At 40.0% G+C, this 27,840-nt stretch overlaps 1 protein-coding gene across 13 annotated transcripts in view; it reads left to right on the top strand.

Moving 5' to 3' along the window:
* Tcf4 (transcription factor 4) overlaps nucleotides 1-27,840 on the top strand; it is a 349,556-nt gene that overhangs the window by 175,841 nt on the left and 145,875 nt on the right. For 8 of the 13 annotated variants that reach the window (XM_045135203.1, XM_004654754.2, XM_045135205.1 and 5 more), the window contains one exon: nucleotides 4,127-4,191. In XM_045135203.1, the coding sequence (XP_044991138.1) occupies nucleotides 4,127-4,191 (65 nt within the window). Of the gene's footprint in view, nucleotides 1-3,901; nucleotides 4,011-4,126; nucleotides 4,192-5,925; nucleotides 6,032-27,840 lie in introns of those variants that run through there. The other 5 variants (XM_004654757.2, XM_004654756.2, XM_045135209.1 and 2 more) reach the window with 3 other exon arrangements.

Below are 27,840 nucleotides of genomic sequence, written 5' to 3'. Positions count from 1 at the left end.
CAAATTTCTCTTCTGTTTTTTGGGCCAGCATGATAAAGTTTTAGTATAAGTTTAGCAAAAATGTTGTCCTTAAAATTGTAAATGGTTGATGTTTTGTGCTGAGATTAGATTTGTCAGGGGCAAAAGGAGTCAGTGAATCAGTTGTTGATGGTCATTTGGTCCCATCTTAATATTCACATTTAAATATAGATTGGAGTAGTAGGATGGGCTTCGTTTGGACAAAGCCCATGCTGACTGTTGGGACGGTTTGCTCACTGTGGATGACGACCTGTTTTGGAAAGAAGAGGCTGTGTGTGGAGCTCTTTGTCCTCAGGACTGATTGACAGGCACTCTGTCTGTTCATTTCTAGTGTTGCTATTGTTTAATTTAAAAAGTGTGATTTAGTATTACGTGTTTCTTGTATATATCATATTTGGAGAAGAAAGTTGTTTAGCCAATATGTTGGCTTAGTTTATGGAATCTTTTCTTGTAGCTTTCGTTCAGCCCTCAGTATTCTTCTTTAGGTCAGACCATTTGTCTCATGCATGGAAATTGTCACCAGCAGCAAAATTTAACATTTGGTCCTTTTAGGTATAAAAATGAATCAAATGCCTGACAAGATTTGTTCCTGATATATATTTCACAATCCCCCCACTCTATTTATGGGCTAACGACAAATGGTCCTAACGGGTACTTTTAGTTTTTAAAATATGGACAACAGTACTCCATGTAGTAAAAGACTTGAGCGATTAATGCTACCCTTATGCCTCTTTTGAGTAGTTTTAGCCATGGGGCTTGGCACTGCCACCATTGTCTTTGTGCCAAAAAAATATCCGCAGCGGCTGTCGCATTCTAGTACTGGAGGTTTGTCTCGAAAATTCTGCAGTGAACGCACTGGGTTTGTTCATTGTTGCTGTTTCCTTTAAATATTGGAAAAAATAGAATCTTTAGCTCTTTCAAAGTGCTTGTTGTGGTTGTAGGGGTTGGGGTGCAGAAAGGATAAAAGAGGAAAGAGGCTGTCTGTGCCAGCCAATTGATATAAGTGACAGAATCCATGCCTGACCTGGAGTAAACACAGAAATGCGGGAGCTTTTGTGTCCATGAGTATGCAGTTACTTAAGGGTCTGACCTAAACATGTTATCAGACCTCTAGAAAATGTTATTATCTGAAACAAATATTCCAGTGAATTTTAAGCAGAAATTCAACATCAAGGCCATGTCTAATTTTTAATGGACAATGTACATAAAAGATGAACTTTTCTGGAAACTGAGGTGTCATTGTAAAATGGCTGCTTTTTATCATTTGAAAAATGATAGGACTTGAAATCTGATGTTTGAGAAGGTCCTTTGACTTTGTCCACAATCCCTGATTATTTTACACCCAAACAGGGGTTTGGGCTCTGAGGGCAGATTTATAGTTGAATTTCGGAACAAAAAGTGTAATAAAGTTAAAGGCTTGCACTATCAAAATGAAATGTGTTCGCTCATGATCTCTGGAGCAATCTATTTGATGGTAAAAGTGGATGCTACAGATGAAATCTTCACAAGAAGCATAATCCTTGGGAATGAAAAGGTCCACCTCCCAGCCTCCTGCTGGCTACACTGCCTCTTGGTACCTCGCAGGCTTCAACAGAGTTCTGGACGGGTGCCCATTGATGTCATGGAAACACTCAAATTACGGAGAATGATTCATGTCTGTGCTGGTCTCTCATCCACCCCCACACAAACAGGAGTAGATTTTTAACCCTGACAACTTGTAATTTGCAGTGGGTTTATTTTTGTATCTGGATAAATATTTTTTAACAAGCAAAATTAAGATTAAGCAGTCTGTATCTGATATGGCAGTAAAGCATGCCAGTCCCATGGAGCCATGTGCAATTTGGGGACTCTATGCTTTGTGAATTCATATTCTTACCCTTTTCTCTCCGGTCTCCTCCCCTCCCTACCAAGCTCATTGCTCTTTCATTTCCATTCTTCCTCTCTTTCTCCCTCTGCATTTTCTCTCTCACACTCACTTGTTCTTATTTGGCTGTTAGTATTTACACTGACCTATCAGAAGGAATAGCTCCACTTATGTATATGAAGTTAAGACTTGTCCCAGCAGGAAAATCCAGCTATAGGTGTTGGAGCTGAGTAGGCAAAATAATACTAGGAGGTAAAATTCTGTCGAAGATCTCCCCCACCCCTTTCTCTCTCACACACACACACACACACACACACACACACTTTTCTTCATCCAACTGTATTTATTACCCAGCCAGAACACTAGATGTTCAATTTCTTGCCAAGCTAAGGCAGCTTACCTTTTCTGTCCCTTGGTCTGTCTGCCTATGTGTTGTCCATGAAGTGGTTAAACAGTGAATGCCTTTTGCTGTTGTTCTAAGGACTTTTTAGATGTTCGCGCTTTAGGGAGAACTAGTGTCCTTTCATACAGCTGAAGACTTTAAAAGCCAAGCTTTCTCTGGTAGTGTTATTTATAAAGAATAGTTTAAGAATAACTGTACCTTACACTATTCAGATGATTAAGGTCTCTGTGTGCACTGTGGACACAGGTAAACACACCTGCACCATCACATCAAGAGAGAGTTTCTCTCTTCTTTTTCCCAAGACTGACATAAAATGTGATGCTGTCTCATTTTCTCTGGAATTGAAACTTGATATAGGCATTGATTTTATACTTTATACATAGCACAGAACACTATGTCAGAAATGAAAGACTTGTTTTCCCAAATTTGTGATTTATTAAAATCAGTATAAAAAGCTAATATTCGATACAGTGGGTCAGTTCTAAGACTTGGACTTGTCTCTCTTTGAAAGCTGCCTTCCATTTGATATGTGTATAGTAACATAGATAGCAGCTGCACTTTTGACCAGACATAAAATTTCTGAAAGATACGTTTTCTATGTGTAGTCGAGAGGGCATACACTGATAACATTGACACTGAACTAAAAGATAAAAGGGCTATTACTTTAGCATTTGTGTTAACATAGGTTGGAATGAGGAAACTTTGGTGCAAAATGTAGAAGGATATTGATTCAGCCCTTCAAATACAAGTTTTTTTTTTTAATTTTCTTGTTGGAATAAAAGAATAGTGTAAGGCCATATATAAAGTGTTATATGCCTCAAAGCTCTAGTGTTGAAGAAGGAGGGTCCATTAGTCTTGGGTGGGGTGAAGCCTGGCCCACCTGGTCATTACACTAACTACTTTTATCTTGCATGGCCTATTTTTTATGGTAACTCCTCAACTGGGCTCAACTACTTAGATCTCTTGTACTGTGATTTCTTCTGTATAGAAGGAAAGATACAGCCTTGGTTTTATACACATGTGTAGCTAAGTGCCATTAGAATTTCTATACATGTCTATAGAGCAGTCAAGAGATACATATGGGGTTGATAAAGATGAAATAAGACATTCAGTTCTCTGATCCCTAGTCTTCCTGGATCTGCTGGTACAAACTGAAGTGAGTTCGGAGTGGGTGATTTTTTCCAAATACCTCTTTCACAAATAAGTGTGTGCTCTACTATTAGCTTGATTATGATGAGGTTCACTTCTGGAATAGGAATTTGACAAAGAAAAAGAGAGGGTGGATAAGAGAAGGGAGAGAGACTTAGAATTTTGAATTTTCTTTCTTTCTTTTTTTTTTTTTTTCTTTCTTTCTTTCTTTTTTTTTTTTTTTGCTATATTCACCATCTGGAAAGCCTGTGATTGATTAGCTTTGGCCTCCTCATTAAGTGTCAATATAATCAATGGGAATTACCAGGCTAGGGTCATTACATAGATCATTTGCCTGCTGTGTAAATAAAAATGAAATTGTTCAAATTTTGTGAGAAAGAAAGAAAGTGAAAATAAGGAATGACAATTTGTTTGTTAGAGAAAGTGGAGGCCATTGGAATGACAGTTTTTGGAAGTGTGGAACAGTTTGGCTAAGAATAGGAATGAAGGAAATTTTTTTCCAGTTTATCGTTGCCAGAGTGAGGAAGTGTTATTCCCTCTCTTGCTTGCATACATTGCCAGTAGTGCCTACTTTACGTATGTAAACATCGGGGACGAGAACTCGCTGTCTGTTACCTGCAGGATAGTTTTTTTTTTTTTTTTTTTTTTTTAAGGAAAAGCAGGATTTATACTGTTGTTGTTTCTCTTGGCAGGTAAAACAGAAAGGGGCTCATATTCATCTTATGGGAGAGACTCAAACATACAGGGCTGCCACCAGGTAAGTGCCACTCTTGGTTGGGGAGGAGGTGAGAGAATTAACCTGGGAAATCAGCATGTTTTGCAAATTTGATTATGCGTTTTCAGCTGTAACCCTAAGATGCAGAGAGCCATATCTGTTGATGACTGTCCTTCAGGGGTGAAATGATTCAGAACTAAACATTAACAAACACCTTTTTCTAGGTCTCTGATGGGTCAGAACTATATCCACTGGCTTGGTTTTGTTTCTTTGATCCACTGTTTGCAAACCAGCAGTGTCACTGAAAGTGGGTCTATTAAAGGAGTTTATTTGCAATTAAGAATTTAAGAATTTCTCACGCAAGAAATGCTTTGCGGAGCCATGTGTCAGATCCTGGGTTCAGGTGGCTGTTGCCCGAAATTAACGTTTTTCTTAGGGGCTGTATGATGTTGTGTGAAAACAGGGTGGTATTGAAGTATAAAAATGTCTGTGAAAATATGATTTGTTGTCCCTTTTTGTTTCTGAATTGTTTTTGGCTGGAAGTCAAGGCCAGCAGGCTAACAGCAAAGCCGTCTCAAGGGAAGCATGCATGAGCTAGAAAAATAAGAGTACTTTAATTAAATAATAAAATGCCAGTGTAATACAAAGGTATAGCATGTGTGTGTTTGTGTGCACTCTGCAGTTGTGGACTTTTAACTCTCCAGAGGGAGTCCATTTCTGAAAATGCTACCAACAGGCATTGGTAAGCATTAGAAGCATTCTCACAAGATAATTGAAAATTAATAGATGTTTTCTTTCTTGATTTTAATATCATTTATATATTTAAAATATGTATATTTTTAGATTGCACGATTTCTTGAGAAACATTAACATGTTACTTTCGAAAAATGTTGCTGAAAGTGAATAATACTCTTTATTATTAAAATCTGTCTACTATCTTATTATTCATCTAAAGAGAATGTACATCCTTTTTGCTGTTGAAAAAGTAAAGCTTCCTTTTTGAACTCTCTCACCCTCCCAGTTTATTTAATGATATGAAAAAAAAATTCTTTTGGAATTCTTAAAACAACCTGTTTAATATATCTCTGAGAAATGTAAGCACACATGTACTTTAGAATTGTAGCATAGCTTCTGAAAGAAGTTTGCTTTATGTATCACTTCTCTATTGTGAAAGGTGGAATTTTAGTGTGTTGGTTTAAATTTTTTTCCCCTGTATACATTTGCAATTTTAAAGTTGACTCCTTTAGCCCAGTTGCCAATTCAGTCATCCTCTGTATCTCAAAGATTTGTTGCAAAAGAGGTACTCAGTGCTTGGTGTAGAACTGGAGTGCAGTTGATGGCAGTTTGTTTGGAAAGAATTCTGCAGGAAAGAAATTTACAGCCATTCCAGTGCAACGGAAACATCTTTGGAATGTGAGTGCACATGTTTGGGGCAGATAGCCTGGGCGACAAGCCTTGCAGTGCTGGGTCTCTGGCATAAAGCTCTCAATTCCTGCAGAAAAGGCTGTTCCTGTGGATCTGGTTTCTGAGGGTCAGGACGGAGGTCGCCAGAGTTTTGGGGAGAAGAAAGTTGACAACATCCTTCCTTTTTGCAGATGGTCATGGCACAGGTCTCTGTTTTCCCTGGGCCCCTTTGGCTGGTCACTGAAAGAATAGGCTTCCTCGCCCCTGTATCCTTTCTTACTAATAGGAATTGGCGTGATTCCTCACAGACACAAAGATTTCCTCTGCTGAGTAAGCCTGAGGCCCCTTAACTTGGGAACACATCATCCTGTCCGTGTGAGTCTGTCTGTGTGCAGAACACAGACCCTCCTCCCTCTGCTGGTGGGGAATACTTCTCTCTGGTGGAACTGAACTTAATTTTTGTTTTTGCAATAACAAGGTGAGAAGCTGAAAGGGCCAAAGGGGGAAGAGAGGTGACTGCCTGGTGTGCATGAGGGCTAAATTTCTTGGCCTTGGGAGGTTCCTTTGAAGTTGTTCATATCCAGGGAAATTCTTTTGTATAATGGGGATAGGACTGCGTCTGCTTTGCTTCAGAAGCCTCCAGCATCTAGCTCCGGTGTGTAGAGGCGCCTGAATTCTTGGTTCTGCTCATGGTTGCTTATCTGGCAAGAATGGACTATGCATCTGGTCTCAGCAGTGTCCATCCATAAACAGGGCAATATTGAAGAATAGGAACAGGGAAAGGTTGGGAGTCCCCTATGTGGGGAAATAGGTCCTGGAGATGAGAAAGTGGACATGTCTGGGTTTCTGCTTGCTATGCAATTTGAGAATAGGACAGACCAGAGTGTGTCTTTCAGTGAATCAATGTCTCTTGAGCTGCATTGTTCTCTGAATCCCTGTCTACTATACCAGCTATACAAACCAGAAAGAAAGGCAGAGTCCCTGTGTCTTGGGCTTCAAGTCTAAATAGCAGATCACAGCCGAAATGATTTCCCACTGTGTAACAAGGTGAGTGACTCTTGGGGAGGTGAGCTTTTGTTTTCTCCTGTTTACTACATTATTGAGATGCTGGACAGAAAACCTATAGATGATGTGCCTTAAGGAGTGCCAAAGCTGCCTTTTAATGTGAGAACAATGTAGCTTGTGAACCTACAGGGATAAGAAGGGATGTATGGGAACATGCTTATTCAGTCCCAGTGGCTTTTTGTTTGTCCTACAGAAGCAGTGTTGGTAAGCAACAGGTAGGAAAATGCTGTCCTGAAGGCATAGTATTGTGAGATATGTAGTGTTTCAACATAATGGCTTCATATGTTTATTTGTAACATATGTATATATGTACATATATATATATATGTATGTGTGTGTATTTCTCTTACATTTTCAATGTTAGTAGTGATAGACATGGCTTTCTAAAATTGGTATTTTAGAAAAAAAGATAGCATGTTCTTTATTATCAATTATTTTGTTTCCATTAAAATGAATCAATACATTTCCATATGAAATTTTCAGAAATACACATAGTGACATTTTTGAGACTGGAGATTATATAGAAAACAAGCCAAAAGACAAAAATAGCCAAAAGAACTTTTTGAAGTTCTTAATAAATGTGGGCACACTAATCTACAATAAATTGATGTATGGAAATCACACCCAGCCTGAAACCTTTCTTGCCAAATTGCAACCTCATACTACTTTTACTGGCAGAGAAAATAAAATTTATAATGGAAAATCTGACAGAAATAAAAATGGGTGGAAATAAACTTTTTCACAAGCTTGCTGAACCTTATGCTTTAAGAACAGTGCCTAACTTCTAATGGCTCTCATTGCAAGTACCAGAAAGAAAAATACACACACACACACACACACACACACACACACACACACACACGCACACACACACATATATATAATTGAATATATATATATAATCTTTTGCTTTAGTTGTCTTTTCTTGCTTTAAGTAGGATGGTTGGCAATCTGTAAAGTCTTTCTTTTTTTTTTTTTTTTGGCCAAAATCTACTGGTTTGGAATGCAAGATGAGATTGACACAGATCATAGTCATTAGGGCAGAAGGTTTCCCCTGAATGCAAGTTCATTCAACATTGTTTATTTGGAGTTGTGTTTTTCTTTTTCCAGTATTACCTGGAATAGAGAGGCATAAGAGATGGACAGGGGGGTCGTTGATAGCCAGAAATCTGAGGGTTGAGACCAGTCAAATTAGCTTCATGGGGGTTGGCCTGAGTTTTTCTAAGAGTGTCCCTGTTAATTCTGATATACCATGAAGTTTGATCCTCTTCTAGGATGTTCTGTGGAAATGTATTCCTTTTCAGTGGCACATGTTCAAAATCTGGCAACCTTACTGACCTTGACATAACTTTCAGATGTCATTCCTTAATTTGATTATTCGAGACATAGAAATGCATTACATATGACCTGCATTTTAAAAGTCAGTGAATATTAGTGATATGTTGAAAACCAGCAAGATTCCTTGAAATTTTTATACAAAGCCCCGCATCTGAATGCCCCATCTCACCATCATCCCCTTCCATACTTTGCTTTCTCTAGTGCAGGCCAAGCATCACCTGCATCCATATTTGTTTCCGTTTTCAGAAAGTAATCAACTGGGAATGTGCTGATAAAGATATTTTAAGTAATTGATGGGCAGGATTTGAAAATTAGATTTAATCCAGTATATTCTTTTTAATTTCAGAAAAAAACTTTAAAACTGTAAACCTGTCTTTTCTATATGTCATATAAATTGTTCATATTCCTACTAATTTTTGATTTATTCAAATGGAATATTTGGTTGACACTAAAGTGAAAACATGTTAAAGAATTAGCTTTTTCTTTTATTTAGATTTATGATACAAAAGGCATTTGCAATTGACAATTCTAAAAATTTTGCTCTCTTATGTTTTTTTCTTGTCTAAAGTCAAAATAGAAAGGACACAATCAAAGAAGACACAGCACCCTCTTTTTGTCTATTGTGAAAATGCTGTGAAGAGCTGTGGAATCCAAGACCTGGGTTGCTCTTTAGCTTGGTATTATGCCTGAGTGTTCGTTCTTGGTGCTCACTCCAGGTCCCATGCATTCTTCCTTAGAGCTTCAACCATACAGGTCCTTGCTGCCTTCCGCTCCAGCATTTTGCTTTCCCTTGATGCCACTGTTGCAAACTTGCTGTTTTTTATGTGATTGTTGAATGCTGGTTTTAATTAGAATTCCAGAAACTTCTGGAAGACAGGGGCTATGTCTACTTTATCTTGGCAGGTTAAAAATTGGCAGACCTAATATTTTTTTTTCCCCCAGTGTCACTTTTAGTACTTATTGGGAAGGGAGTGAAGTTTTAGTAACAGTACATGTGAATCTACTGTCTGCATGCTTTTTGTGCTTAGGAAAGTCAGGAAGGACTATTTAAGAAAAGCCCTTGAAACTTTCCTTCCTTTTTTCAAAAAAGGATGTTGTTATTATGTGTGTGTGTGTGAGCACTGGTGCACACGTGCCATGGTCAGGGTGTGGGATTCAGGGGTAAATATTCTGGTTAGTTCTCTGTCTTTCTACCTCATTTCAGGCACAGTTTCTTCAGATTCTCCCTCTGTGGTTGGTCTGTGATATACTCCCCAAGAGCTTTTGGGAAATTTTACTGTTTCCACCTCCTGTCTTGCCCTCAGAGTTCTGGGCTTCTGACCTTTTACATGGAGTTGGGGGATCAAATTTAGGTCTGCTGAATTATCTCCCCAGCAGAAAGCCTTTCCTCGTAACTTGAATGGCCCAGAAGGTCACAAAACAAAAAAACAAACAAACAACAACAACAAAAAGACACAGGTTTACATGTATAGCTGACGTTTTTGCCTGAAGAACATGTATGCCTCAGGGAAGAAGAGACTGTCATGTGCCGCCTGCATTTCTCCTGGGTGTGTTATTAGGACCACAGGCTCATGTCCTGGTCTCATATTTTGAAGGTACTGGGTTGAAGAGCAGGATGGGAAATCTGTGGTCATGAAGGTTTCAGACACCCAAGGCCAGTGCAAGGGGTGAAGGACCCACCCTTCATTATATTGATTAATTACCTGACCTTGTAGTGTGAAGTGTTTGGTACTAAGTAGGGGAACAAAAGAGATTCTGTCATAACCCTCCACCCTTCCTCCATCCTCTGCTGGCATCTTTATGGTTGTTAAAGTACAATCCCAGAGGGTTCTCTCCCTCCCTTTCTGTCTCACCTCACTCCTTTATTTCCCAGGCTAGCCTTGAACCTCTCACCTCAGTTGATCCTTCTGCCTCAGCATTTTGAGTAGCCAGGCATTTTGTTGTTGGTGGTGGGTTTTTAAAAGTATTTTATTTATGTATTTGTTTATTTGTTTGAGAGAGAGAGAGAGAGAGAGAGAGAGAGAGAGAGAGAGAGAGAGAGAGAGAGAGAGAGAGAGAGAGAACAAAAGGGAAAAAGATAGAGATGGTCATGCCAGGGCCTTCAGCCAGTATAAATGAAACCCAGACACAAGTGCCACCTTGTACATTTGGCTTACATGCGTACTGGGGAATCAAAACTGGGTTTTTAGACTTCGTAGGCAAGTGCCTTAACTGCTAAGTGATCACTCCAGCCCTTCATGTAGCATATGTATAGGCATCCAGAAAAGTTGAAACACTCATAAAAGGAAATGCCATCCACCTACTATGTATATAAACAATTAACACTTGTAATTGCTTTGTGATGGTATAATACCTGCATGTATATAAATTTTTTAGAACTAGAACTTTTTAAGTGCCAGATCTAAAGATTTTTTAATACTAGATTTTTCAATATGCTGCTCTTAAAAATCAGACACTTGGCTATCTTAACTAAAACACGATTATACCCCTAAAGAAATTACCAACAATGTTTTCATCCTAATTTTATTCACATGATTTCAGTTGACCTCATGAAAATATTTTCATTAGGTTTAAAATTATTATTATTATTATTTTACTTTTGGGGGTTGAGGTAGGGTCTCATTCTAGCCCAGGCTGACCTGGAATTCAGTGTGTAGTCTTAGGGTGGTTTTGAACTCGTGGCGATCCTCCTACCTCTCTCTCCCAAGTGCTAGGATTAAAGGTGTTCACCACCGTGTGTGTGTGTGTGTGTGTGTGTGTGTGTGTGTGTGTATGCACGTGCACATGCACATGTGCATGCATGCACATGTCCATGCCAGGGTCTCTTGCCAGTGCAAATGGAATACCAGATTCTTATAGCACTCCTTGCACCTGGCTTGACAAGGGTGGATAAGGTATTGCACTTGGGCTCATAGGCTTAAGGAAGTACCTGTCACCATCTCCCCAGGACCCAGCTTTTTTTTTAACATTGCAGTTATGCATAGCATTTGGTTTTGTTATCTCTTTATAAATTTCAAAAAAGCAATTCCTGATTTCCTTGTTTGTATGGCTGGTTGGTTAAGTTTTTGGTGGATGATTACTTCAAAAAGACTTGCCATTTGCCTTTTAAGGTAGCCCTTTCCTGGAATTGTAGGATTATGTCCTTGTAATGGTGTTGAACTTGTTTATCACTCACATGCCTTCACATTGAGAATTAGGTATAAAGATTTATTCAGGTTCAGGATGAACATTGTGGGCTGGAGGAGCTCATGGATGACCTGGAATGCTTCATATCATCTTGTCTTGACTTGACACTCACGGGGATTCTGACTGATCACTTGGCTACACTGACATACCCCAGTTCATGCTGCTATTAAAAATAAATAAATAAAAGTTCCTACATTGCAAATGGCAAGTGCTCTTTATGCTAACCCTTTGGCACTAGACAAATATACCTTTTCCCAAAAAGCCTTTGAAGGGATGATTTTAGCATGCATGGATTGTCCTTGCTTGAATCAGTGGGTTTCAAACTGGGATTCTTAAAATAGTTCCATCATCTCTCCTCTATGTATAGCGGGCAGTGTTCTATAAGGAAGAATTTTCTTTCATTGTTCATTATAACATTGCTTGTTTTAATGTTCCATATACACCAATAACCCTTGATCTTCATGTGTTCCTTACCTGGAAGCTTCTGGTAGCATTAAAGCATTTGCCAAATCTCTTATAGTATATTGATAAAAGAACTAATTGCAGCCAGGCTGATGGTCAGAAAAGCTTTAACTGCAGGAAGCAGTCAGAGGTATGTGTCTTTGCAAACTGAACTGCAGTAATCTCTTGCTTTAATTTGGAGCCTTTTTAACAGTTTATGTTGTGCATTGCTAGATCAATGTTGCAGAAAAGCCCCAGAGTTTCTCCACAACCCCCATATTGTCCTTGTATGTTTGGTTAGTTGCTCTTAAACACCTCCCAAGGTGGCTGACCAACTCTTGCTGGTGGGTTGCTGTGCTGCTATACATCAAGAATCATTAAGATACAGAAATAATCCCCTGTCCCAATTCAGATGTGGCTGAAGAGTTAATGTCAAAATGTATGGATTTAAGAATGGTAGAGTGCACTCAGATTGAAGGAATGCCAGGGAGTGAAAATTGGGTGCCAATATAAACCTCTGGAGAAACTGTTAATTATCCTCACTTAATTACTTAAAAAATGATACTCAAACAGGTGAAGCAGATCCAAAATCTCACTCTAATTTTGAATTAGGAAAGGTCTGGTCTCAGAGCCAGTGTTTCTCTAGTTTGGAGTTCCTGCTGCCCCAGCCTCTGCTTGCGCTCTGGGCTCTGAGATCCATGTTGGGTTAAAGCTATGCTCAGTTTGTTTTAGGGTCCCTAAAAAAATCGGACCTAACATAGTACCTACCATAGAATGGCATCACTCAGGTCTGTCCATTGGTAGCATAGGTGATGGCAATTCTATTTCAGTCTGGCCAGCCCTGCCTTAAAAAAAAAAGTATGAATAATGTATTCAGTAACATCCTCAGACTTAGCATGTGCGATTTCCTCAAAGTCAATAAGGATTTCCTGTGAAAAGACTGGGATGGATATGCCAATTCACATTTTAGCAATAGCAAGAACACCTTCTTTAAAATGTGTAGAATACATGTTGATCTTAATTTTGTACAGTTCAGGCAGAATACGGTTTATTGTCACCACATCTGGGTTCATCATAGACTAGGTTATTGTTCTCAAAAAACAGGGACTTTATACAGCATTATTCTGGAAAAAACATAGCTTTAGAAGACTCTTAAATGTGACCCTGTGTTTTGTTGTTGTTGTTGTTTGTTTGTTTGTTTATGACATTTAAACTACTAGTAAACTAGGTGAGATGACATGGCATATGTTTAGAATTAGCCAATTTTACACAGTTAGGGAAACTAGTATATAAAAAAAATCATCAAACTTGCTTTAAGTTGATTTATGAATATCAAAAAAATAGACATCTAGTATCCAAATTGTAACTTCACTAGGATTTGAGGATTAACTATTTCTTATAAAAAAGCATTATGATGTTTTTAATATACACTAAGAATTAGGATTATAATAATTAATTCTTCAGTTTTTTTCCCCATTGTTTCCTCTCTGCCTACATTTTCTCCTTATTTTTAGTAGTCCAGGCTGGCCTCTGACTTCCTATATACCCTACGATGGCATTGAACTTTAATCTTCCTGCCTCTACCTCCCTAATGCTGGGATTACCATTTTGTACCATCATGTCTGATTGGTGCAGTACTGGAGACTAAACCCATGGCCTCTTGCATTCTATGCAAGACTCTACAAATCGAGCCACATCCCCAGCCCTTTTATTTTTGCACTTTTATTATATATAGAGAAAGGAAAATCAGCTAGTGAGTTAACAAATTTTGATGTAATTCAGAGGGGTGCCTGAGATAGTTTTATGTTGACATATAGCTGGGGATGGCATAGCAATCAGGGCAGCCATGGAGCTTATTCTTCAAAGAAAGGCTGTGGGAGTCGCTGTCTACCACCAGGGTAATTTTCCAAAGTGGAATGGCCCAAGAACTAATTTATTGGACTCAAGTCAATCTTAATATCCATCCATAGCCATGGAAATGTTTACTGTAACTTTTTTTTTTTTTTTTTTTTTTTTTTTTTTTTTTTTTTTTTTTTGGTTTTTCAAGGTAGGGTCTCACTCTAGCCCAGGCTGACCTGGAATTCAAACTCACGGCGATCCTCCTACCTCTGCCTCCCAAGTGCTGAGATTAAAGGCATGCACCACCATGCCCGGCTACTGCAACTCATAAAACTGAAACTTAAAATTAAACTATCATCAACACTGGAAACTACCAGCAAAATCACCTCCACTGAAATAAAAAAGACTTATTAAAGGTTTTTTTTTTGTTTGTTTGTTTGTATTTGTTTTGAGGTAGGGTTTTGATGTAGCCCAGATTGACCTGGAATTCACTGTGTAGTCTCAGGGTGGTCTTGAACTCATGGTGATCCTTCTACCTCTGCCTCCCAAGTGCTGGGATTAAAGGTGTGCACTACCACTCCTTTTTAAATAGGTCTTTTAGGAAAGATTAGAGATCGAGTCTACTGCAGTGCCTTACTGCAGCAACCCACTTAAAATACATGCATTCCTTCTTTGAAAAATTTTGTACTTGCTTTGAATGAATGTACAGATTTCATTCCATGTGCTTTCCCTCATACATAAGCCATATGCTAAAACCAGTATCCTAAGACATGGCCCTTTAATGCTCAGTGTGTTATGTATTACCTAACAGAAGCAGAACATGGGAAGATAGATTCCTGAACCAGACAGGACTATTGAGTTATATTTGCTTCAGTATTTCTATCATACAAATACTGCTTGTTTCAGAGTATCACACTTAACTTGTGTCAGATATTCTTGGATTTAGTAAAGGGAGAGTCCATCTTTTGGCAATTCATTTGATGCCTTGAATAGAATCCATTGTCACAATGTCTGGTGAAATATGTATGCTCCTCATTTCTATTACCTTCTCTTCTCAGAAGACATCTTTCAGTAAAGGGGTTTCTGTAACTTTAAAATAGCATATCCTATTTTCAGAGCACCTCAAAGTGATGTTTATGTCTATGTGGGCTGCAGTGAGAGAACTTGAGAAAACAAGTGTAGGGCAATGCCATGCAGATTTTAAGCAGTGACCAACCCCAGAGTGCTACATGTGGTGTGTGTCGGGGGGGAGGGGGTGTTTCTGTGTGTTGGTGTTTGACTGTGCATGCACACAGAATAATCCCAGCTCATTTGTACCACCATAATGAGCAGCAGGGCACTGAATCTTTTCAGTTTTATTGGTATTGTATACAGTAAGTTATTAAATTTCATCTGTGTAATACACCTGCAGTAAAATAACAAAACATTGCTGCACTTAAAGAACATGTGTGTGTGGTACATTGTCCTCCCCTATCGTTGCAGCCCCCTCCTCCCCCAACAGCTGCTTTTGGATTGCAAGATCCATTGTATATATTCCCTTGAGCCCACCTCTAATAATCGAGACACATCTGCCAATGCAGTATTATAGGCATATGTAGTTTTATTGAAAACTATACCTGTAAAAAAATTAAATAACTCCTACCTCAATTAAATTGGCAAGCTACCTTTTCCAAAGATCATATTGCAGACCTCTGGAGACCCAGTGCATTCATTGTATTCTTATATTACAAATCAGTAGATATGTTATTTTTATTTAGCTGTGTAGCTGGCACTTCTCAGATTTCGATGAGAAGTTACTTTCATCTCCTTTCATTTTTCCTCTCTTTCCCCTCATCTCTACATACAAATACATACTAACCAAAGTATATGAAGCATATATTGAGAGTTTAGTCACAATAAACATAAGCTCAACAAAGTTGCAGGCAAGCGCTAGTATCCAGCTTTGTCTTTTGTTGTTGTTGTTGAGACAGGGTTTCACTCTAGCCCAGGCTGACTTGGAAATCACTCTGTAGTCCCAGGCTGGCCTTGAACTCACAGAGATCTTCCAAACTCTGCCTCCTGAGTGCTGGGATTAAAGGATGTGTGCCACCACGCCCTGCCAGCTTTAACTCTTAAATGATTATTCAAAGAAACTTAAAAACACCAACCATGATCAGACTTTTAACTCATTTTGGGGATTGGTTGGGATTGTTTTTTAAACTTCGTTGAGACCTGTAAAGTCTTCCCAGTAAAACAATGGCATGTCATCCAAAAAACAAACTATGTTAGTCATACAAAGCATGTGCTAAGCCAGGCATGGTGGCACATGCCTTTAATCCCAGCACTGGGGAGGCAGAGGTAGGAGGATTGCTGTGAATTTGAGGCCAGCCTGAGACTACATAGTGAATTCTAGGTTAGATTGAACTAGAGTGAGACCCTATCTCAACCACCCCTCCCCCAAAAAAAAAGCAGGCAGAGCTCTGTCAGATTAAATCCCTTGCCTTAAGGCTCTCTTTGTGGAATGAAGATTAGATTTTTTGAGTTCTTTGTAGGTTCTAGTAATTAGGCCTTTGTCCAATGAAGACTAGATCAATAATGGATGTCTACAAAACAGTTTTTTTTTTTTAATCCAAAGGAGAAATGATAGTAGAATCCTTAATTATGGAGTGTCCTATGCATTAATCTCGCAGGTACTGGGCTGGAGAGTAGCTCAGGGATTAAGGCACTTGCCTGCAAAGCCTAATGACCCAAGTTTGATTTCCCAGCACACAGGTAAAGCTGAATACACAAGGTGGCACATGCATCTGGAGTTCATTTGGAGTGACAAGAGGCCTCGGTGCTCCCATTCTCTCTCTCTGGTCCTTGCAGATAAGTAGAATATTTTAATTAAAAAATCTTGCAGGTATTATAGTGTGTTGGTTAACTGAAGTCAAACTCCAGATACATGTGTCACCTTGTGCGCATGTGAGATTTTGCATGCTTGATCTCTTTGTATGTCTGGATTACATGGGATCTGGAGAGTCAAACATCGATCCTTAGGTTTTGTAGGCAAGCACCTCAACCACTAAGCCATCTCTCTAGCCATAATTTTTTTTTTTTTTGATAGGATGAAACAAGTACTTATTTGGTTCCACTTGGATTTACCTGAGCCCATGAGATTATGCAGTGTTACCTGTGCCACACTCATGGTTCCCAGGGACACAAGTTTCATGATAATAAAATTTGAGTCCCAGATAGGACAATTGTTTACAATCAGCACCCTAATTTCCTAAGGAAGCAAGAATTCAAGACACATAAAGATTTCAACATCACATAGAAATGTTTGATGCTATCAACCAATGACTAGATAATGAAAATGTGGCACATATACACAATGGAATTTTCTTTTCAGCTATAAAGAAAACATGATTATGAAATCTTCAGGAAAAAGGACAGAATTGTAAAAATGTCATACTAAGTAAGATAACCCATGCCCAGAAAGATAAAAATGACCCATTCTTTTTCATATGTGGAGAGAGAACCTTACTTTTCATGTTTATATGTATGTAAATAAGGGAGGTGGGAGTGACTATGGTCTATGATTTGAAATAGAAACCATGGGAGGGGAACAACTGTATAAGTCCACAGGGGAGAATAAAGGGAACCTACAGGAAAGTGAATAGGAGGTTATGGTGGGAACAGGTACAAAGGGGAAGCTGAGGTAGATGAAAAGGGAAACAAAAAACTATAATTTACTTGAAAAATGCCATAACAAAACATCATTCTTTATATGGTATTCAAAATAAATTATTATTTAACAAAATGCTCTATGGAGTTTGAGAGACAGTAGAGTGCTTTCAACTTTTCAAGTATGAGGACCTGAGTTCACTCTCCAGTATCTACATAAATGCCAAATGCTGGTGCACATCTGTTACTCAAGAATTGTGGTGGCAGAGACAAAGGGATTCCTAGAGCTTGTTGTTTAGCCAGTTGGTGGACTCTAGGCCAGTGAGAGATTCTGTCTCAATAAGAGGTAGAAGCAGGTGGTGGTGCACACCTTTAATCCCAGCACGCGAGAGGCACAGGTGGGAGTCACTGTGAGTGTGAAGTCATTCTGAGACTACATAGTGAATTCCAGGTCAGCCTAGAGTGGGACCCTACCTTGAAAAACTGGAGAAAGGAAAGAAGGAATGAAGTAAGGAAGGGAGGGAAGGAGGGAAGGAGGGAGGGAGGGAAGAAGGGAGGGAGGAAGAAAGAGGAAGGTAGAGAATCGATTGCATGTGAGGTTGTCCTCTTGCCTTAACATGCATGCATACGCATAAACATAGGAACAAACGTACATGCTACATGTACACACAGAACAAAATAACCAAAGAATACATTATGAATTTTAGACAAATATATCAAATAAAACTTATGTATAATATGGGAAATACATGTTAACTCAGACCAAACCACTCCTTGAAATTCCGTCCTCTATGCTACCACAGATGTGATTCAGTCCCGTGAAAATGTCTGTTACCACTGCTTTTGAGCTGTGTAGACTGTCGCACTGAGCTCACCCGCTTAGAACTGTCATTTGCAGAGTAAGTGGTATGACACATCATTGGTGGTAAAAAAAAATTCGTTATGGACAGAGTGACATGTGGCAAAGAGCAATGTCAACAGCTGCCACCACTATGACATTGTCCCTTAAGGATTCTGTCAGCATCACTGTTGTTTAACTGTCTCAGCCAAAAAGTCCCTAGTGTAGACCTTCCCTTCAGTCCTCCCCATTAGCCACCAAGTAAGACTTGTCTGAATTTGTTTTGAGGATGCAAGTCATGATTGCTGTTCTGTCAAATAAAAACCCTAACCTACTTTTCCCTGCCCTGCCCTGCCCTGCCCTGCCCTGCCCTTTCTTCAGCATGTGTGTGATACATAGTATGTGATGTGTGCACCTGTATGTACAAATGTGTGCACCCCAAGCACATGTGTTCAGGGGCCAGAAGAGGATACCATGTGGCCTCCTTTATCACTCTTCTTCATTTCCTTGAGACAGAGCAGAGTATCTCATTGAACCAGGAATCACTGATTTTTCGTTACACTGACCAGCAAACCCAAGCAATATTGTCTCTTCCCTGTCAGGGCTGGAGTTATGGACATGCACAGCCATCCCTGCATTTCTAACTGGGTGCTGGAGATTGGATTTAGGTGCTTGTGCTTCTGAAGCAAGTGTCTTTACTCACTGAGCCACTTCCCCGGCCCTGTGCTCTGTTTTCTCACCGTTATTATATTCTAAGCCAGAGACTGGCAAGGCCTAGTATTGTCATCTTTATCTCTCGTGCCTAACACAAACTCTGTAGTATTTTGCTCCAGAATCAGTAGATGAATGAACAAATGAATACCCGTGCCAACAACAGCACCAACTGTGTGCAAACACATAGTTTATTTAAATATTCTGGTGCAAATAAATTTCTTGACTTTAATTCATCATAACCACCTTGTGAGGCAGGAACTTCTTTTTGGTATTCAGAGGTAGATTCTTGTTCAGAGTGGCCTTAAAGTCAAAGAAATCCTCCTCCAGAGAGTTGGGATCAAAGGAGTGCACCACCATACCTGGCATGAGCTGCTTTTAATCCAGTCCCATTTGTTGAAGGAACTGAGACTCACTTTTTATTATCACTAATAATAATGAGAGAAATGGGAATACTTTCTCTTAAAATTTTATTTATTTATGTGTGTGAGAGAGAAAGAGATAGAGAAGAAAAGAGGCAGATAGGGAAAGGGGCACCAGGGCCTCTAGCCACTACAAACTCCAGATACATGTGCCACCTTGTGCATCTGGATTACATCAGTACTGAGGAATTGACAGGGTCCTTAAGCTTCAAAGGCAAATGCCTCAACTACAAATCCATCTCTCCAGCCCCAGAAATGGGAATAGTTTTTGACTCCAGCTTTGCCATTTCCCCTGTCTCTCTCTTCTTTACTCTAAATAAAGTTGGTGGAGTGTTTGTTACATCCAAAAGATAACAAGCTCTTCTCACAGACATTGTGCCCTCTTCTTACTGATGAGTTGGGTAGCATCTTTGGAAGCATGTGCCAGTTTATTATGTCAGGGAATCTATGCCAGTGAGAGACAAGGAATCTCTATTGAGGTTCTGAGGTACCAGCCATTTGTATGTATATAAGAGGTCATGATGGACCACTAAAGATGCAGCCTTTGAATTTGCCACAAGTGAGTGCATAGCACAGCAGTGCAGTGCGTATGTCCCATGTGGTCTGTCACCTATCATTTGTAGTAACCCTCTAATCCCTGGTAGTGGTGAAGAAGAGGAGGTTCCTCCTGCAAATTGAGAAGGCCTGGTGCTCAGAGGAGAAGCACATTGCCCCATGCATCTTGTCCCTAGGCTCATGCTCTGTGACTTAAATGACAGGATGGGGAGGAATAAGGAATAGGTGGATGAGATGAGTAGGCAGGATTTGTCTCTTGGTGCCTTTCACATGATTCTTTTTCTTATAACCTTGAAGTAAAATGTCAGAAGAAGTTAATCATGACCATACTGAGCTTGGCTTTTGTTTGTAATTTTGAAATACTAAAAGATAGAAGGTTAGAGTTAGAAAGAAGACAAATGTCATTTAGCTCACAATGTAACGTTGTGGCAAATGGGGAGCAAGGCTCAGAGATATTGGGAGACTTGCTTCACAGCTCATAGCAGATCCCCTGCACAGGATCTCACAAGGCAGAATTCCAGCATGGCTCTCAGGGCTTTCCTTGGTGGCTGGGCTCTCCTCCGAAGAGCAAAGGGCCATCTAGACAATAAAGTAATAGTAATAGCAGCTGGAAACGCATCCTGAAGAAATTACTAGATGAGTGAGTGACCCTTTGTTCAGCTACCATTGAGTTACACTGTCACAGAGCCAGAGGGTGTCGTTTGCTTGTAAATACTGAGTTTTTGAAATGTCACTGTCACACTGGAAAAAATGTTGTCTCAGAAGGTTGCCAAAGTGGCAGAATCCCGACACTGTAAATAGCAGCCAACACAAAGTCTCCATGAATGACAGGAATAAAATCTACTTGACTGAATCTATAATAACTACTGATAAACAGTATTCACCCCATGACCAGGAGTTGTGAGCTTGGGTTAAAAGCATATGTGCACAGACATCATTAATGATCTGTGCCTCTAGCCATTCCACAAAAGCTTCCCAAATATGTAATAGCTTTACAACAACTAAGAAACAAATATGTGAGATAGGATGTTAGAGGGCCATAAGTAACAGGGGAGAGCGTCCAGGCTGTCTACAGCACCCAATGGGAATGATAAGGACTCCATTGTTCTGCTGAGCTGGCCCAACAGTCTCAGTGTGATGTTTTCAACCCAAGTGATTCATAGAAAGTTCCTTCCCCACAAGCAAGAGTCCTCACCCATATTATCTGGAAAATGAGGAAAGGACTGGGATGAAAACTTCAGAGCTATAAGTGGGAGATCCTGAACTTTACTTGACTGGTAAAGAATAGACACATGGTCAGACCCATCTCTGGTTCCTGGACTTTTCTAACCCAGGACTTTTCTTGACAATACCTTCCTGCTCTTTGGAAATGATTGCTTCTACTTTGATGCTGGAGCATGTGAATGGCACCTGACTGTGAAGCACTCTACGGACACATGTACCCATCAGCAAGCTGGCGCCTCCTCAACCTCTGCGATTGTGTGCTGAGGAGTTCAATCTGTTGCCCCAGAATTGGGCACTGGCACTCCTAGATTTTAATTGACAACAGGAGGATCCAGTCACTAAGAACCTAGTGGAACAGCCTCACCTCTAGGCTCCCATGTCTCCTGCTACCTAGAGTGATCGATCTCCTCAGCTTTGATATACAGGAAGAATATTTCTTTCTTGACATGTTCTTGTATTGTTTGATTTTTTTTACCATTAAGTGATGCTTTTTAACTAAAAAATAAGCAATAGTCAGGACTACAAATATTCTTTTTTATTTTAATTTTTAAAATATTTTATTTTTATTTATTTGACAGAGAAAGAGGGAGGGGGGGAGACAGAGAGATTGGACATGCCAAGGCCTCCAGCCAGTATAAGCGAACTGCAGACGTGTGTGCCCCCTTGTGTATCTGGCTGACGTGGGTCCTAGGGAATTGAACCTGGGTCCTTTGGCTTTGCAGGCAAACACCTTAACCACTAAGCCATTCCTCCAGCCCCTAGAAATATACTTAATGAAAATTGGAGAAAATCACATTATTTATTTATTTATTTTTGTGGCAGGGTCTTATGTAGTCCAGGGTGACCTTGAACTCATGATCTTCCTGCATCTGTTTCCTGCTAGAGTTGTATGCATACAATAGTGAAGCCAAGGAGAAAACAGGAGTTTTGCACATCCTTAGGAGTTCCATGGATGAGCTGGTGTCCTGGTAACCTGGCCATTCAGCCCTGCCATGGGAATTCCCTGGATGGGGACCTAGCCTGCCTCTCAAGGTACCTGGCAGTTGTCAGAGGCAGAGCCTGCTGGGCTTGCTTTACTGATGGCTGTAGGTGCAGTTGTGGGGGCGTGGCAGCCAGTCTGGAGCTCTGTCCTGGCACTTCTCTTGCTTGTCATGAATACACACAGAGATTGAATAGCTTCTTATATTTTCCTCAGAGAAAGGCAGGCTTTGTCTTTCAGGAGCATGCAGGATGGCAGCCGTGTGCACTGTGTGCAGTTGGACCTGGAGCATTGACGGTTAGATAGCCTTTGCTTTCTGGGCCTTGATCCTGTGGGCACCTGCAAATGCATTAGTTTATATATTCACACTACATGTGGACAGCCAGAAATTTGACTGTTCCTAGTATCCCTTCCCTTGTTTTTCTTCCTGACTCTTCTGCTTTCATTCAACTGGTCATTTAGAAATGAGAGAGAGGAAGAAAGAAGAAATAAAGAAAGAAAGGAAGGAAGGAAGAGAAAGAAAGAAGAAAGATAAAAGAGAGAAAGAAAGAAAGAATGGGGTAGGATGGTGGGTATTTGGACATCAGCCAAAATATTTCTTGGATTTCAGTGATTTAAGCATTTAAGGAGAAAGGGTATCTGTAAGACTAAGAACTAACTATTAAAAAATAAGTACAAGATTGGGAAATTCACTTCTCTGCTATGCATCTGCTCTGGTTTTCTTTCTTAGCTTTGTTTGCTGATTTACTCCATCCCCACCCTCCCGCCCACCGTAGGTATCTTTAAAACTTCTGAATACTATCTATGTATCCCTGAAATGCCCCCTGATGGCAGGAGAAGGTGAGGATAAGATGGAGGGTGAGGGTAGTGGCTGGAGGAGGGGTGCTGAATTATTGCTAATACATGACTCCAGTTATCCATATATAATGAGTCAGAGTCATTTTCTCTCAGTGTCCATAGGAACTGGCTCTGAATAGATTAGTGTGTCACTTAGAGTCCCTTTTGGGGTGATTTTTTGTGGCAGAGATGTCTTTGCTTACTTTTTTCTACTTTCTTTTTTTTAATTTTTAAAAAATATTTTAATTAATTAATTTATTTATTTGAGATTAGAGAAAGAGGGAGAAAGACAGATAAGGTGGACACACCTGAGTCTCTTGCCACTGCAAACAAACTCCAAGTTTATGTGTCACTTTGTGCATCTGGCTTTATGTGGGTCCTGGGGGATCAAACCCAAGTTATTGGGCTTTTTAAGCAAGTGCTTTAACTGTTGAGCAATCTCCCAGCCCATTCTTTACTTTCTTTTCTCTAATTTTTGTGTATAGGCACTAAGCATTGGCCTTAGTCTGTCTAACAGAACTAAGGACATAGCAGAGAGAGGATGGGGAGAGCAGGAGTGGGAGAGAGAGTAGAGAGGGAGAGACCAAGAAGCAGGAATGCCTGACCACTGTCCATGCTGTCATTCCGTGTGTGCATGAGCAGTGCTGAGAGGAGGCCTGACTTGACAGACCTGCTGAGCATCTAGGTGCTTCTCACCTCCACTTCTGAGCATCTAGGTGCTTCTCACCTCCACTGCTGAGCATCTAGGTGCTTCTCACCTCCACTGCTGAGCATCTAGGTGCTTCTCACCTCCACTGCTGCTCATTGGTCTGTTGAGTGTGAGCGCACCATCCACCTGACTGCTGCTCTGTGTCAGAGGGGCTATCTTTCCTCCTTTTCAGTTTGAACACAAGAGACCTCTGTGGAGCTCTCGGCAGCTCTGACAAGAATGCCCTGCCTGCCTCCCTAGGCTTGGAAGACAGCAACTGCAGACAAGCTGAGAAAGGAGCACTAACCCACTACCTTTGTGGAATTGCAACATATTGTTAAAGCTCCTCTCCTCCCCATGAAGATGACTACAGGTCTATTTCTGTAGAGAAGACAGTCCATCCATTGTGTGTCAGAAGGAACCAGGCTAGTAGAGTCTAAAATTTTGATGGTAATTGGTTGTGGGATGTCTGTTGGCCAGAATCAGCAGAGTGCTAGGGTAGGGTGAGAAGTTCATATCAAGAAGGGCCCAGTGTTTTATGGTGGAGTTGTGCAGAAGGGTAGACCTACATCCTGGGATTACGTTAATGTCTTCTTTGATGGTCATGACATGCTAGAAAGTTCAGTAAACTGGTCTTTTTCAAATTGTTACATACAGACTAAAATGGGCTAATTGAGGATAGTATTTAGTTTCAAGAAGTTACTAGATGGGTTAGACAATTTCATGTCCTGACTCCTACCCTGAGTAGTACTATCAAAAGATTTTATGTCAGGGCTGGAGAGATGGCTTAGTGGTTAAGCGCTTGCCTGTGAAGCTTAAGGACCCCTGTTCAAGGCTTGATTCCCCAGGACCCATGTTAGCCAGATGCACAAAGGGGCGCATTCATCTGGAGTTCGTTTGCAGTGGCTGGGGGCCCTGGCACACCCATATTCTCCCTTTCTCTCTCTCTGTCTTCTCTCTCTCCCTCTTTCTCTCTCTGTCACTCTCAAATAAATAAATAAAACTAAACAAAATTTAAAAAAAGAATTACTGTATCTTGGAAATGGCCATAAAAAAAAAGACTTTATGTCTACAACTGCAAAATGAAAAGTTGTCCTGGGAGACTTAGAGGCTCCTTCCTAACTCTGTATGGACAGATACTGAGGTCCTCTGGCCTTTAGACATGTCAAAGCTATTTGACAGATTCCATGAATGCTACACATAAGACAAACTCTGCCTTTGAAGGGAATAATGACTAGAGAAAATACTGGAAAGGTATATATTTAATCTCTTCTACTTTTCATAAATCCTCTCTGATGTAAATAAGTAGCTTCATCTCCATGTTAAATAGTGATGATGAGTGTGGAGAGATGGGGTGCAGTTACAAAGGACATGTGACTCACATGGTGATGATTCCTGGTTTTGTCTAGCATACTGGAGAAGCAGTGTGCCAAGTTGTATGCTGCCATGTTTAACTGATTATGAGATATTTTTGTTTTCACATTTCAACCCCTCAGAAATTTATGATATGCCATCTTAATTGGCACCTTTTTGGTCTTGGCAGTAAAAAAGTAAGATGGTATGTCATACATTTGGTGGTACCTCATATTTGACCAAATAGCATTCTGAAGAGTGCAAATAAGATTTTTCTTGTTGTTGTTGCTGTTACTGAGAAATGGGAGTGACTGTCTCACTCCAGCACTTAAGAAAGCTCCTTCCAATCGCAGGAAGACAATCCACACAGAACTCACTCTCCCAGAACCCTTCACTCAGTGTCCCCTGTGGGGAAGACACACTAATGGGTCGTGACTTAAGAGGAATAGTCTGAAGCTCACTTAGTGATTTTACTTTTCTTACATTGGTCTTTGTGGAATTCTTTGCTTCATGGAGTCAGGAGTGCTGGATGTCGCCACCAATGGAACAGTATGAGATCCTCCCTCTTTCAAATCAGAGCTGGCCACCTATCCACTGTTCATCTACGTTGTCAGAGAATCACTTTGAGTTTACTTTTTTTTTTTCCACTTTCTTTAGGGTTTTTTTTTTTATTTGAAACTTTTGAGATCACTTACCCAATCTGCATTTGACAGATGAGTAAATGGAGATAGACACATTAGATAGATCACGTAGCCTGAGGTTTATTCTGGAACTCGTTTGGACCTGTGTAGCCTGGCAATTATTTTTAGCATCATTTCTGTTGAACTAAGTATGTAATGAATGTGGAGTTTGATGTAATGAAAGTGGAGTTAAGCACAAAATGCATTGTATATGTTTTATTCTTCTTTCTGGACATTCCACTTGCATATATAGATGGACTTATGGTTAAGTTCCCTTTGCCCTGTTTCCTGAGTGCTAACTTTTGTCTTCTGCCTATGACATTGTTGGATTCATAGATGATTTAACAGTGACAGAAGCCAACTTGTCATTTGTGGTTTTTTATATACCATGCTTTATGTTGTACTGACAACAATTGATTTTTTTTTTTTCTTGGCAATCTCTGGTTGTGAAAAAACGCCAAAACACAGGCTGAGTGGTTACAATCAGGCCAAAAGGATGTAATGGGCAGATGAGAAACATGTAACCCTTCAGGCAACACTCTTAGCACAGTGGGGCAAATGTCAAGCCTGGTATAAGGAACGTACACTTTGTTCACCTCAACTTCCTGTCTGTGAGATGGTGCTGATATATTAGCACCTACTTTATAGGAATTTGTACCATTTAAATAATTTAATATGTGAAAGATATACTCAATATATGTTGCTTATTATGAAAATGACAGCTACTTAGATAAGCTCTGACAAACCTTTAACTTGAGTGTCTGCAGTGAACTATAAATCTGAATCATTTCTTCTTGCTAAGTTTATACATCAAGAATTCTCATTGAAACTTTAGTTTTAGTCTAACTCCTAACTTTTTGTGACATTAATCAGTCTTTGTAGCTTCCCCCTTAATCTATTTTTTACATACTTGAGCTTAATTTCATATTTGCAAATAACTATTAAAATAGGGCTTGAAAGATGGCTTAAGAGTTAAGGCACTTGCCTGAAAACCCAAAGGACCCAGGTGTTATTCCCCAGTACCCATGTATGCCAGATGCATGTGGTGATGCAAGCATCTGGAATTCATTTGCAGTGTCTAGAGGCCCTGATATGTCCATTTTCTTTACTTTCTTTGTCTCCTCTCTTTCTCTCAAACAAAGAAAAAGATAAAATATTAAAAATATGGAAAAAGAATATATAGCGTATTGAAAAAACACATATTTGTTTTAAAATATTAAAAGAAAATAATGCAGCCAAATTAGATCATCTTCCTTTAGTTTTATAGTATAAGATAAAGAAATAAAGTAGCTTTCTTTGGGCTACAAAGTGGTTCATGGTGGCTAGGACTGGACTCTGTGCCCCCAAGTCCCAATGTGAGTTTCCTCAGGTAATACCAAGAGTATGGAATTTCTCTTGATTTCAAATATTAGCAGTACTTGCTGAATTATTTATGCATCTTTAATACCACAAGTAAAATGAAGCTTTTTTTTTCTCAAAAAGATAAAGTGGTGCAGGGCATGACGGTCCCTTCTTCTAAGCCAGCAGTATTAACAGGTGGGGTTTATAGCCATCTCTAAGGAGCCAGGCTGGTAGGGACTGTAATGTTTCCCGAACATCTGTGAAAACTATAGAAAATAGTCCTAAGCCATTTTACAAGTTTCAGATAGCCACAGCTTAGTGCCAGCCCTTCATTATTCAAGCTTATTATAAACTTCTAACTGACGCACATTAATGGAAGGGTAAAGCAACCAAGTCCCTGCCAAAATGATCAGAGGAAAGCTAACTGAAACGGACATTTGGAAAGTGATTTCTCTGGCACCTGTACGTGGGTGTTGGTTAAATAGTTTGGTGGGGAGCACTACATACCATGCTTCAGGGGCACAGTAAGGCTCTGAAGCCTGTCCACCATCAATGAGTTGTGTATAGGTGAACTGAAGTGGCTGTGCCCTGAGAAGGGTTGACAGGGCAGGCCTGAACCAAGTCTGAAAGTGTGACATGTGCATGAAGAAGGAAGGGAGGTAACACAAAAGATCTTTTCACAAAGTAGATGACAGTTGAGGGGTGGCATGTCATCTTTGAACATTTGGGGTTGAGCACAAAATTGTGGAAAGTGACTGATGTCGTTAGCTGAAAAGGAGCTGAGGTGCAAGGGAGTATTTGGGTTATAGTCTTGCTGCAGAGTTAAGCAGCACCCAGTCATCCCAGCACACCCAATTCTGGCAACTGATGGCCACACCCACAAAACACCCAAGGCTCAACAAATACTATATGATAAGTCAGGCATGGTAGCACACACCTCTAGTTCTAGCACTTGGGAGGCAGAGGGAGAAGGATTGCTATAAGTTCAAGTCCAGCCTGGGACTACAGAGTTCCTGGGCTAGAGTGAGAGCCTACCTCAAAAAAACAAATCAAACCAAACAAAAAACACTATGATAACTACATAGCATTTCTCTCTCCCTTTAATTTCATATTATAAAAATATTTCATGGGGGCTGGGGAGATGG

Source organism: Jaculus jaculus, chromosome 15 (genome assembly GCF_020740685.1).
Source record: "Jaculus jaculus isolate mJacJac1 chromosome 15, mJacJac1.mat.Y.cur, whole genome shotgun sequence".
Classification (NCBI taxonomy): domain Eukaryota; kingdom Metazoa; phylum Chordata; class Mammalia; order Rodentia; family Dipodidae; genus Jaculus; species Jaculus jaculus.
Note: the sequence above shows the minus strand (reverse complement) of the source record. Positions and strands in the feature narration are given on the sequence as shown.